This window comes from Ptychodera flava, chromosome 22 (genome assembly GCF_041260155.1).
Source record: "Ptychodera flava strain L36383 chromosome 22, AS_Pfla_20210202, whole genome shotgun sequence".
Lineage (NCBI taxonomy): Eukaryota > Metazoa > Hemichordata > Enteropneusta > Ptychoderidae > Ptychodera > Ptychodera flava.
Genome location: NC_091949.1, coordinates 29,676,110 through 29,688,297, shown reverse-complemented (window position 1 = coordinate 29,688,297; position 12,188 = coordinate 29,676,110). Strand labels below are relative to the sequence as shown.

The 12,188-nt window shown below is 36.8% G+C and overlaps 1 protein-coding gene across 2 annotated transcripts; it reads right to left on the bottom strand.

The window, feature by feature from the left end:
• Window positions 1–3,922: 3,922 nt before the first annotated feature.
• Window positions 3,923–10,084, bottom strand: LOC139123152 (BEN domain-containing protein 6-like). 2 transcript variants are annotated; one of them, XM_070689209.1, is made up of 8 exons: window positions 9,751–10,084; window positions 8,428–8,570; window positions 7,829–7,948; window positions 7,002–7,082; window positions 6,209–6,335; window positions 5,839–5,945; window positions 4,908–5,118; window positions 3,923–4,239 (listed from the first exon to the last, which is right to left on the bottom strand). In XM_070689209.1, the coding sequence occupies exons 1-8, from the start codon at window positions 10,067–10,069 to the stop codon at window positions 4,127–4,129; spliced, it is 1,221 nt and encodes a 406-aa protein (XP_070545310.1). In that variant the 5' UTR covers window positions 10,070–10,084; the 3' UTR covers window positions 3,923–4,126. The 2 variants fall into 2 exon arrangements, with proteins under 2 accessions (XP_070545310.1, XP_070545311.1); XM_070689210.1 differs by lacking the exon at window positions 7,829–7,948.
• Between the last annotated feature and the right edge of the window lie 2,104 nt (window positions 10,085–12,188).

Sequence of the window (12,188 nt, the reverse complement as noted above, 5' to 3'; positions counted from 1 at the left end):
AATTGAAATTCAGAATATTCCTCACATCTTGCAGTATGAAATCAGGGTTTGCAGGTTTAACATTATTCAAGATTTTCACAAGTATCTCACGCCATCATACACCATCTGATTATTACAATGGTTGGACTTTGCTACACTTACAAGGTATGTAGGAAAAGTAAAACATTTGAGACCGCTTCTGTCATGCCACCCCCTGTAGAAAGACAATAAAATTACTGTAACTATTATTGATGATCTCTGTGAATTTTGCCATCTATATATTGGTTATTGTCAAATTCCATGGGATATTGTTGGACAACTGTCACCTTGTGTGTAGGCACCACCATATAGACACAATGTCACTATTGGTATTCATTGCAAAATCTGCTGTAGACACAAGACATTAAAAATGAAAGCATCTTCGTGTGAATCTGTGAACTCAACTCTCATGCAAAAGTCTAAAATGTTAATGATAATGCAACACATCTGGACTGGGCAAGAAAGCTTCAAAGATTATATTCATAAATTACAAAACTGCAAGCGAGAACTTTGATACACTAACGAAGACAAACAAGACATTGCATTGCCACAATCTTTTATTGAGATTCAGTCTGATGTTTCATGAGTTTATGTAATTCTATGGCAAGGTTATCTTTTTAGACGCTTCAAAAGAGATGAATCATTGAGCTTCATTGTTACAACTGGCAATAATGGAGGTCATTGATAGACTGTATGCAGGTGTATACAATCATCGTTACCCTCCTCCCCCCCCCCCCCCCCATCCTACAATTTTGTCAATTTGTTGTGCGACTCCCTTCAATTCACCATTTACTAATTCACCATTTACTTATTCTCAGTATTAATACATCGTGGTTTGCTACAGGTCTATTCATATGTGACAGGCCCATTGTTTTATCGTTTCTGTTGGATCGACAACTTTAATTTTGGGTTAACATTTTTTTCTGACATTGATCTTTTGACGTTGTCCCGGAGATATACAATTTATCAACTCTCATACCAATACTACCTTAACACACAGCCATTATAAATCATCCACCAGCAATACCAATACTACTCTAACACACAGCAATAATCAATAATCGACCAGCAATACCAATACTACTCTAACACACAGCCATAATCAATCATCAACCAGCAATACCAATACTACTCTAACATACAGCCATTATAAATCATCAACCAGCAATACCAATACTACTCTAACACACAGCCATATCAATCATCAACCAGCAATACCAATACTACTCTAACACACAGCCATAATCAATCATCAACCAGCAATACCAATACTACTCTAACACACAGCCATAATCAATCATCAACCAGCAATACCAATACTACTCTAACACAGCCATTATAAATCATCAACCAGCAATACCAATAGTACTCTAACACATAGCCATTATAAATCATCAACCAGCAATACCAATAGTACTCTAACACACAGCCATAATCAATCATCAACCAACAATACCAATACTACTCTAACACACAGCCATTATAAATCATCAACCAGCAATACCAATAGTACTCTAACACACAGCCATTATAAATCATCAACCAGCAATACCAATAGTACTCTAACACACAGCCATAATCAATCATCAACCAGCAATACCAATACTACTCTAACACACAGCCATAATCAATCATCAACCAACAATACCAATACTACTCTAACACACAGCCATTATAAATCATCAACCAGCAATACCAATAGTACTCTAACACACAGCCATTATAAATCATCAACCAGCAATACCAATAGTACTCTAACACACAGCCATAATCAATCATCAACCAGCAATACCAATACTACTCTAACACACAGCCATTATAAATCATCAACCAGCAATACCAATAGTACTCTAACACACAGCCATTATAAATCATCAACCAGCAATACCAATACTACTCTAACACACAGCCATTATAAATCATCAACCAGCAATACCAATAGTACTCTAACACACAGCAATAATCAATAATCGACCAGCAATACCAATACTACTCTAACACACAGCCATAATCAATCATCAACCAGCAATACCAATACTACTACACTACTCTAACATACAGCCATTATAAATCATCAACCAGCAATACCAATACTACTCTAACACACAGCCATATCAATCATCAACCAGCAATACCAATACTACTCTAACACACAGCCATAATCAATCATCAACCAGCAATACCAATACTACTCTAACACACAGCCATAATCAATCATCAACCAGCAATACCAATACTACTCTAACACAGCCATTATAAATCATCAACCAGCAATACCAATAGTACTCTAACACATAGCCATTATAAATCATCAACCAGCAATACCAATAGTACTCTAACACACAGCCATAATCAATCATCAACCAACAATACCAATACTACTCTAACACACAGCCATTATAAATCATCAACCAGCAATACCAATAGTACTCTAACACACAGCCATTATAAATCATCAACCAGCAATACCAATACTACTCTAACACACAGCAATAATCAATAATCGACCAGCAATACCAATACTACTCTAACACACAGCCATAATCAATCATCAACCAACAATACCAATACTACTCTAACACACAGCCATTATAAATCATCAACCAGCAATACCAATAGTACTCTAACACACAGCCATTATAAATCATCAACCAGCAATACCAATAGTACTCTAACACACAGCCATAATCAATCATCAACCAGCAATACCAATACTACTCTAACACACCAGCCATTATAAATCATCAACCAGCAATACCAATAGTACTCTAACACACAGCCATTATAAATCATCAACCAGCAATACCAATACTACTCTAACACACAGCCATTATAAATCATCAACCAGCAATACCAATAGTACTCTAACACACAGCCATTATAAATCATCAACCAGCAATACCAATAGTACTCTAACACACAGCAATAATCAATAATCGACCAGCAATACCAATACTACTCTAACACACAGCCATTATAAATCATCAACCAGCAATACCAATACTACTCTAACACACAGCCATTATAAATCATCAACCAGCAATACCAATAGTACTCTAACACACAGCCATAATCAATCATCAACCAGCAATACCAATACTACTCTAACACACAGCCATTATAAATCATCAACCAGCAATACCAATACTACTCTAACACACAGCCATTATAAATCATCAACCAGCAATACCAATAGTACTCTAACACACAGCCATTATAAATCATCAACCAGCAATACCAATAGTACTCTAACACACAGCCATAATCAATCATCAACCAGCAATACCAATACTACTCTAACACACAGCCATTATAAATCATTAACCAGCAATACCAATACTACTCTAACACACAGCCATAATCAATCATCAACCAGCAATACCAATACTACTCTAACACACAGCCATTATAAATCATCAACCAGCAATACCAATAGTACTCTAACACACAGCCATTATAAATCATTAACCAGCAATACCAATACTACTCTAACACACAGCCATAATCAATCATCAACCAGCAATACCAATACTACTCTAACACACAGCCATTATAAATCATCAACCAGCAATACCAATACTACTCTAACACACAGCCATTATAAATCATTAACCAGCAATACCAATACTACTCTAACACACAGCCATTATAAATCATCAACCAGCAATACCAATAGTACTCTAACACACAGCCATAATCAATCATCAACCAGCAATACCAATACTACTCTAACACACAGCCATAATCAATCATCAACCAGCAATACCAATACTACTCTAACACACAGCCATAATCAATCATCAACCAGCAATACCATTACTACTCTAACACACAGCCATTATAAATCATCAACCAGCAATACCAAGAACTATGTACTTGTGAATTCAGGCTCAGGGAACACGTAGGCATTTCAAATAGTTTATTAAAAAATCAAACAAAATTGACATGCAAATCCACTTTTAAAAATTAGATGAAAAGAGATCAAAGTGGCCAAATATTTATTGGAAAATTGAAAAGTAAAGAAAATGCAAACATTAAAAAAAAAAACTACTAATCAGTATCAAACTTTTAAAAAGTAATACTTAATGGAAGATCTCCAATTTTGTAATCACACCAGGACAGATTTCCCTCTGCCATAAAGTTTGCTCTCGCAGTTAAGTTTGCTCTTTATTGCATCAACAACATCTTTTGCCGGGACATTAAACTTGGTTATGACATAATCTGTAATAAACGGGAAAAAATGACACTTAAAATACTTAATTCCATTATTAATTTTGCACAAGAATATTGCCCTCAGATGATTTTTTGGACAAAAGACATATCATTTTATACCCTGAATTCAATGGAAATTAGCTTTGATTTACTGGTGAGATAAAAAAAGAGTAATTAAGTAAAATCATGCATACACAAATAAAACTTTGCAGACCATAGAAATTCATCAGTACTGTACCATGTAAGAATTTAAGATTATTTATACTTTTGAGATAACATAAACTCTATGTTAACCTGTTCACCCCCAGTTCCCTGTAAACAGGTCCAAGATCACCATTGATAACAATGGGTTTGGGTAAAACCATGGTGGTGAAAGGGGGTTAAGGTAGAATGCGTGTGGGGGTAGATACTTGGACTCTCCTGGGGACAGATATTTGGACTCCAATAATCTTTTGACCTAGCTACCACTTTTGGGGGCCTATTTGAAGCTTGTGAAGTAAATAAACTTTTCACTTGTTTAGTTTTGTGAAAGTTGGGAATTCATAACAAGAATCAATATCACAAACACCGTAATTAACGCTTGAGGTGTTCTGGGATATGTTTTCAACAAGCAGAACAAGGGGAACACCCTAATGAGCATGCGCAGTGCGACGACAGCCGCCCTTTAAGACACTCACCTATTATAGCATTTACTGTCCTGGGCTCCAACTGAGGTTTCACGTGTCCTCCTTTCATGACATTGGATGGTTTACCGGTAAATGAGTGGGTTGCTAGCGTTCTTCTGTTAAACAGTGCTGTCAGCAGCTCTCTGGTGCACTTCTTGTAATCATGTGATGATATTCTCGCCAAAGTGGTTTGTTTGATGGTGATACCTTCACCCAAGCAAACCTGATGTAGAATGGGAAAACAAGTAAACAATCAGATAATCAATCAATCATGAAAATGTTTTGAGTCTATTGCTGTGAGCAGGACTATATTACTATTATTCAGATGCATCAATTCAAGTATGTACTGGATGTAGGTAAGTGTGATGGAAATGAGATCTTTCAAAAGTGAATAATCTTATGAAAATTCAACTGTTATAAAATAATTGCTAATAAAACAAGAAAATACAATTAAAAGAAAAACATAATTTAAGTTACTTTGGTAATTAATGAAAACTGGTGGAAAAGCATTCAATCAAGCTCAGAAGGTAAGTTACTGCCTTCTAAATACTTTTCAAGTATAGGCCACAACTTTTCACTTTTCGATGTATAAAATGTCCATTTCAGTCACATTTCACTAGTAAATTTATACTTCACATGCATTTTTGATCAAAAAATGCCCAAAACAGTCAATGTAGAATTCAAGAGCACTCTTCAAAAACTTAATTCTCAAGAGTTTCAGAATTAAACATATGCTGAAATATTATTGCTTAGATCAATTATGGGCCAAAATGTGACATCCAACTGATTGTTTACAATCAGAAAAAAAATTCAGAAAAACAGTGAGAAAACATAGGCAAGCTTTGTTCTTTAAAATACTGATGGTACCGGTACCAGCATTTCAGTGTGTAATATAAAGATTTTGAAAGTTTACTGATTTAGCTAATACACATGATATTCTTACATCTTTGTCAGATATATTGATAAATTCCTTCGCTGGAGTCACAGACTTGTCCTCTTCACAAGTGGAATTCACAAACCTCTCTAATCTTGGTAAAATCTCTGGCAACCCTTTAAAGTGTAAAACAACACGAAAATAAAAAGCTTGAGTATTGTAGCAAAACTCAAACAAGTGTGCACATATGAATACAAGTGTCTGTCCATGATTTTATCACTGTGCGAGGCAACAAAGTTAGCAGAGTGGTTTGTATGCTTTGTATGCCTAAATTCAGCATTTCAAATACAGAAAAACTGAAGATGAGTAGATATACACCCTTCATCTAAATTATCATTTCAGCGTGATGTATTAACAAATATTTTAAATGTTGACTCACAGTGTAATGATGTCAAAGCATTTCTTAATGCTTGGTTTTCTCTCTCTTTTTCTTCTAGCTCTCTCTGTAACCTCAGGATTTCTTCATTTTGACTGCTTGCATTCTCATGTTGTCCTGGAGTTGATGTCTAAACAACGAGAAAGAAACCTAATGTCAAAATTGAAATGTGATGAAATCGCATACTGTATCAAAAAAGTGTTTTTTATTCCTGGCTTTGTGTTAAACAGGAAGTTACACGACGGTGGACGCACAATAGGGGGATTACTGGTGATGCAGCTATTTGTATACACTGGACGGAAGTTTTTGAATTCTTGCAGCACTGCTTTGACTGCTTTGACCGTATGATAAATTTGAATAATCATGATCATGGGTACGTTTATGACATACACAAAGAGGGGTCAAATGGTCGTACAGAAAACACATTTTGAAATATATGCGTTTGTTCTCTGACAAAAAACGGAACATTTTGCAATTTATTTACAACTCAAGTTTAGTTCCTATATATTTGCAGACATCACATGCAAGATTCAATGACAATGAACGTGAAACATGGCAAAATTATGGGATTCTGGGACCAAACACAGCATGTCCAATCAGTGGCATGACTTTTTTACGTTTGCATAGATTTACGATAATCCAATTTTTACAATGGAAGTTCCTGTTTAAGACATCTGCATTTACAGTCATGATTTTCACGTACGCGTTCATGCACTTGTTTTATACAGCTAATAATATTCAACACAGACAACTCTTTTAAAAAAGAGGAAACCATCCTCTCTTGTCTGACACTTACACTTAAGCCATGATCTTCTTCTCTACTTCTTGTTCTATTCAGGAAAATGTCACAGTCTTCGCACTGATCAAAAACACTAACCTGTGATTAAAGTAGTATAATTTATCATTATTTTGTTAGAGATAGTTAACCTGGAAAAGACACTGGGAATCAACAGTCATTGTACCTTAAGGAAGTACATTATGTGCCTCAAAAGTGAAAGACTTACCAATAACTAATAAACTTTAGCTCAAAAAATTTCCTCAAGGAATCTCTTAACGATTCTCTTTCAAAATCAAGAATAAAAGCCAGGGGTCATCATGCAAATGTCAGTACTAGAGAAACAAGATGTACCAATATTTGAAATTCAAAATGGCGGCCATCCCTATGTTAACTCTATAGGTAAAATACATTTAGAATTTTCAATTTTTTGAAAAAACTAAGATGGTGAATATTTTCCTCACACCATGAGCATTAAAATGAACCCCCACAAATAGTACCGGTAGATCAGAAAAGAATTGTGAAAGTTTGAGAGTCCCAGCATCTGTGCCCGAAACATTCTACCATAACTGAAGTACGTACATGTCTGATGATCGCCACATACCTTGACATACTGCCTGATCTATTTACCCATACTTCCAATGTCAAATAAAAGTGTTGCACAATTTACAAGGGTTATTGCTTTTGTATGAATAAGTCTTTTTCAAACAACAGTTATCCTTTACCGGTAAGAAATTTAATTTCAATGGCAGAAAATGAAATCATGCATTGTATACTGTACACAGTCAAATTATAACTTTTACATGACAAGACCTGTCTGCTAGATCTTTATATTAATTTTATTTTACCTGGTAAGGGTTGCCTCTATGTATACTCTGCTGTTGATTTCTTTTTTCTGAGACTGTTTCAGTTGTCTCCTTTTTGACTAGGCATTGCAAGATGTCCTCTTCAGTTTCCAGTTTTCTTATCTTTGGGACAGATACATTTGAATTTGGATGCAGTATCTCATTTTCAGCAATTTTTATTTTCTTCATAACACAGAAATCAATTGGCTGAAGGAATAAATGGCTTCCATGTGTGAAAAAAAATCAAATCAGACATTCTTACAAACATACTATGCACTACACGATATAATACCAGCTCGTGAAGTTATTTGCATTATTCCATCAAGGTAAAAAACAATTGCATTGGCACCTATCCTGTGCATAGCACACACAGCCTTACATATTTCATCACAATTTGAACAAATCTGATTAAGCTAATCCCTGGGGACCTGTATTCCAAATATTAAAATATTAAAGGAATCGGACGTCCTGGCTGTTCCGAAGAAGAAACTTGGAATATAATAAGTTGACAGACTACAAACGACGCCACACATCCATCTATCGGATAAGCTTGCGTCACTGACAGCTGACCTAAAACTCTGAAGTGCTACATCTTTAAATACCTTCACACGGTCTTCATCACTTTCGCTGTCTGAGATCAACCGTTTTTTCATCTTCGTCTTTCGTTTGTCCCTTAAGACTGGTTTACCACAAAAACCTTCCTTGATGAGATGGTTCATCAACTGAACAAGCTCTGCACGGTTGTCTGTAACCAAGTGAGGCAGTACAGAGAAGGTTCACTGTTTATTGACGTAGATGATACATTTATCACTTGACAAATGGTCATTGAGCATTGTTGTCATGTCCCCTGCCCCATTTCTATCATTGGCTGTTCTGCTAATAAAAATAGGGTAAGGTATGGGCTATATTTCCGTCAGAATTTTGACTGCATATTAATAAGCACAGTCACCTCACAAGATCATGTGATCAAGCTTGGATATTAGATGACGGACGAAACATCGAAGGTTGAAGTTGTTTGCATGGCTTCACTTTTAAGCCCTTCGACTCTGTTCTTCTATGATGGCATTCAGTGGTGAAATGAAGATTATCTTCTACGGCTTTTTCTCATGAGTGACCATGGTGATAGACTCAGAATAATCTATCCTTCCTTTTGTATGTACGGCAATGGCTAAAAAATAAACTTTTTTTCGGTTTTAATTACATGCCAACATAGGATACTTGGTGCAGGAACCATGGACGTAATACACAGTTACGAGTGGAGTGATACGTACCGGCCGCCGCGTACTATGCATATAATAATTGGTTATTATATGCATAGTACGCGGCGGCCGGTACGTATCACTCCACTCGTAACTGTGACGTAATACTACTCCATGGGCATACGCAATCAAATTCGAAGGACAGTTAAACTGTCTATGGTGGAGCCCCCTTCGAATTTTGAGTTTCTCTGCTCTCTAAATTCAACACAATCACCATTCTACTGACCAATAGTTTCGTGAGCAGCGCAGCCAGCGGTAGAATTAGAAAAGGGGACCAGACTACAGGATAATGCCATGCATGCCACTAGATACCGCCAAATTTGAAACAAGGGAGTTGTTATATCACGCAACGAGGGTTATTTTTCAGAGCGACTAATGTGCAAAAAGAGAGACGTTTCTGAGCCAATCTATAACACGATGCGTTTTTTTTCAGAAATCAAAAGCAGTGTATGTAACATCGAAGGACTACGGGAAATGTGCGAGATTACAATCGACTGTGAACAAAACACCATAGTAATTAGTATCGTTGTTTTCAAATCTACTGGTAACAATTTGACGAAACGGGAAGGAAACGAAAATTGTTTTCTGTAAATGTATAGATTATCTATCACACGACCATGAAGGTCACGTATAGACGTAGATAATGCAAGATCAAGAAGTACATACCGCTTAACTTTAACACTTTAGCGGCACACCTGGTGATTTTTCCACCGCGTCGTCCTTTAGCTGGCCACCGAACAATGACTTCTTTGTCGTAATCGAATACATCGCAGCGTAAATCGTAGCCATCAACATCCTCCATCCACTTGGTTTCACCAACCTCTACAGCAGCTTCATCATAAAAATCGTACAGAGCAAACCTGGTCATCGTTCTTGCGTGTGTGGCTGATATCTGAAGGTGTACACGATCACTGTAAGTGTGGACGGCTAGAGGCTTGATAGCTCCAATCACAGCAGTGGTAGACGGTGTATACTCTGATACCATGGGGCGGCGTCACCCAATCTCCGTACACAGCCTAATCGATCAACCATATTAGGAGTTGTCATTTGCATAAAAAAATCTACATAAATTTGTATTGAGAAAGTACTTCAGCCAATCACGCCATTTATGCTATTTATACTATATTTGTAAATTTGGTGTTCCCTTCTATTTTCAAAAGGAACTTCATGCAGAACCCTGATGATTGAAATAGTCCCTGATCATGTTGTGTAAGAGCACAGTCACTCATGGTCTATTCAGCTCTGGGACTATTCGCCCCATAGACGTGTGAACATATAGCGAGAAAAACCCCTCATTATTAGCTTATTTTACTACGTGTGTGACGGCTGTGGTGTTGACTCAATCAATTAATCCGCTGATACAGACAGCGGATTAGCAAGTTGGCAATGTTTTAAACACAAGTTGGAGAGGAGATAAGGACTTGTCGGTAATATATAAAGCAGTCAGACGGTGTGGAGTCGAAATCTGTATTTGAAATACCACAGTCAAAAAAATCGAATAAAGTAAACCGTTGCACAAAAAAAACCCATCCCTCCCCCACCCCAGGGGACTGATTTCTGTGCCCTGTGCTAGTACCGTCTATCGAACGCGCTCGGGTCAAGGGTCATCGCCAGCGCTCAGGCGGTAATATCACAGCCAGCATGGCAGAGACCAAGAAGTAATAATACCATGGATTTTTTTAATTCTTACATATGAAAATAATCAAATATTAGAGAAAAAGATGGGCCACCATACTTGATCCTATACAAATATGCGATGAAAAGTCATAGTTTTTCTCAAATCCCTTAAAATCAATCAATGGATTCAAGTTCATGCAGTGAATGAAATTTCCACATCTCATCGTACAATAACACAAAATTAATTTACTTTGAACAGTAAAGAATCTAATTTAAATGAAAAAAATGTGTGACAAAATAGAATAATGGTCGAGTCGAACATCATATCTGGTTGCAGAACTACACAATAGGCCTACATGTTTATTTTCACCCTGCGTGCATTCCTAATAACTATGCGGCTATATGATAATTTGGGAGGGGGGACCTGAAAATTGTTTATCATATATACGGGGGAGGCTTGAAAATTTTTGAGGGTATTGAGGGGGGGAATCTGAAAAAAAAATTTTAATCGCGATTCCTCCAGCTCCCTCCCCTTTCACCATTTATTTTAACACAGCCTTACCGCCTGGGAACTGAGTACTTGTTTTCAAAAATGTGAAAGGTACTTTTCCTTCCCCTAGGTTTCAACTAAACATGAGAAATGACATTCTTTTATTTGTTTTCTCCTGTTGGACACGATAGATACAATCGCAACCTCCGTTGTAAAAGTCAAAGATCACAACTGTCGGATAACCTAAATTTGAATTTGTAAAATTTGAAGCTATACAGCTTGCAGCTCTGCATGGCAAGGCCAGCCCTGCCACACAACACTCGTACTGTGCGAACACTACGAAGATGTTTATAAAATATTGAGACCATGGCAAAATGAGAGAAAACAAAATTGTACATGACCCATATAGCGAACTATTATACCAGGCACTGTCAGTGTCACTGTCACTGTCAGGATAAATAAGCAGCATTCAAACCATGTCGCGTAATACAATGTTTACAACGTTACGTACAAAAATTACCCATCACAAAAGTGAGAGAGTTATATTTTGTTTGGGGTAGTTTCACTGGCCAGATCTGTGCAATCCGAATCCGGCGAGATGTTTTGCGTAGGCCGGCAATTTCACATACTAGAACGGGGCTGTCAAACTGTCCATTCACCATGATAATGGTATAACGATTTAATAGTACCACTTTGCACTGTCAATGTCGATTAAACTCTAGTCTAGTCATAATTGTATATCTTTGTGTCGTTCGCAACTTACCATACGTATAGCGTCAAGATGCAATGCAGGCGCGAAAATCGAAATTTAATATTTCAAAAAAGCATCGGTGATTTTTTTTCTCGCCGAGCAAGTAAGTTTGGACCGTGATTTAATGTTTTCAAATATGGCGGGGTATCTCCAAACAGAGATCTACATATCAGGCCTAGGTAAGAAATATTAGCAAAGCGTACGGTCCATATCGTCAGGATGGAATTCTAGATAGCTAAGCTACGA

What these genes read in the sequence shown, in the direction of transcription:
- LOC139123152 (XM_070689209.1), bottom strand. Translation starts at nt 10,069, where the DNA reads ATGGTATCAGAGTATACACCGTCTACCACTGCTGTGATTGGAGCTATC. An exon ending in GTGATGAAGACCGTGTGAAG is followed by an intron (nt 7,949 to 8,427) that starts GTATTTAAAGAT and finishes TCTGTCCCAAAG; the next exon opens with ATAAGAAAACTGGAAACTGA. An exon ending in TCAATATATCTGACAAAGAT is followed by an intron (nt 5,119 to 5,838) that starts GTAAGAATATCA and finishes ATTCTACATCAG; the next exon opens with GTTTGCTTGGGTGAAGGTAT.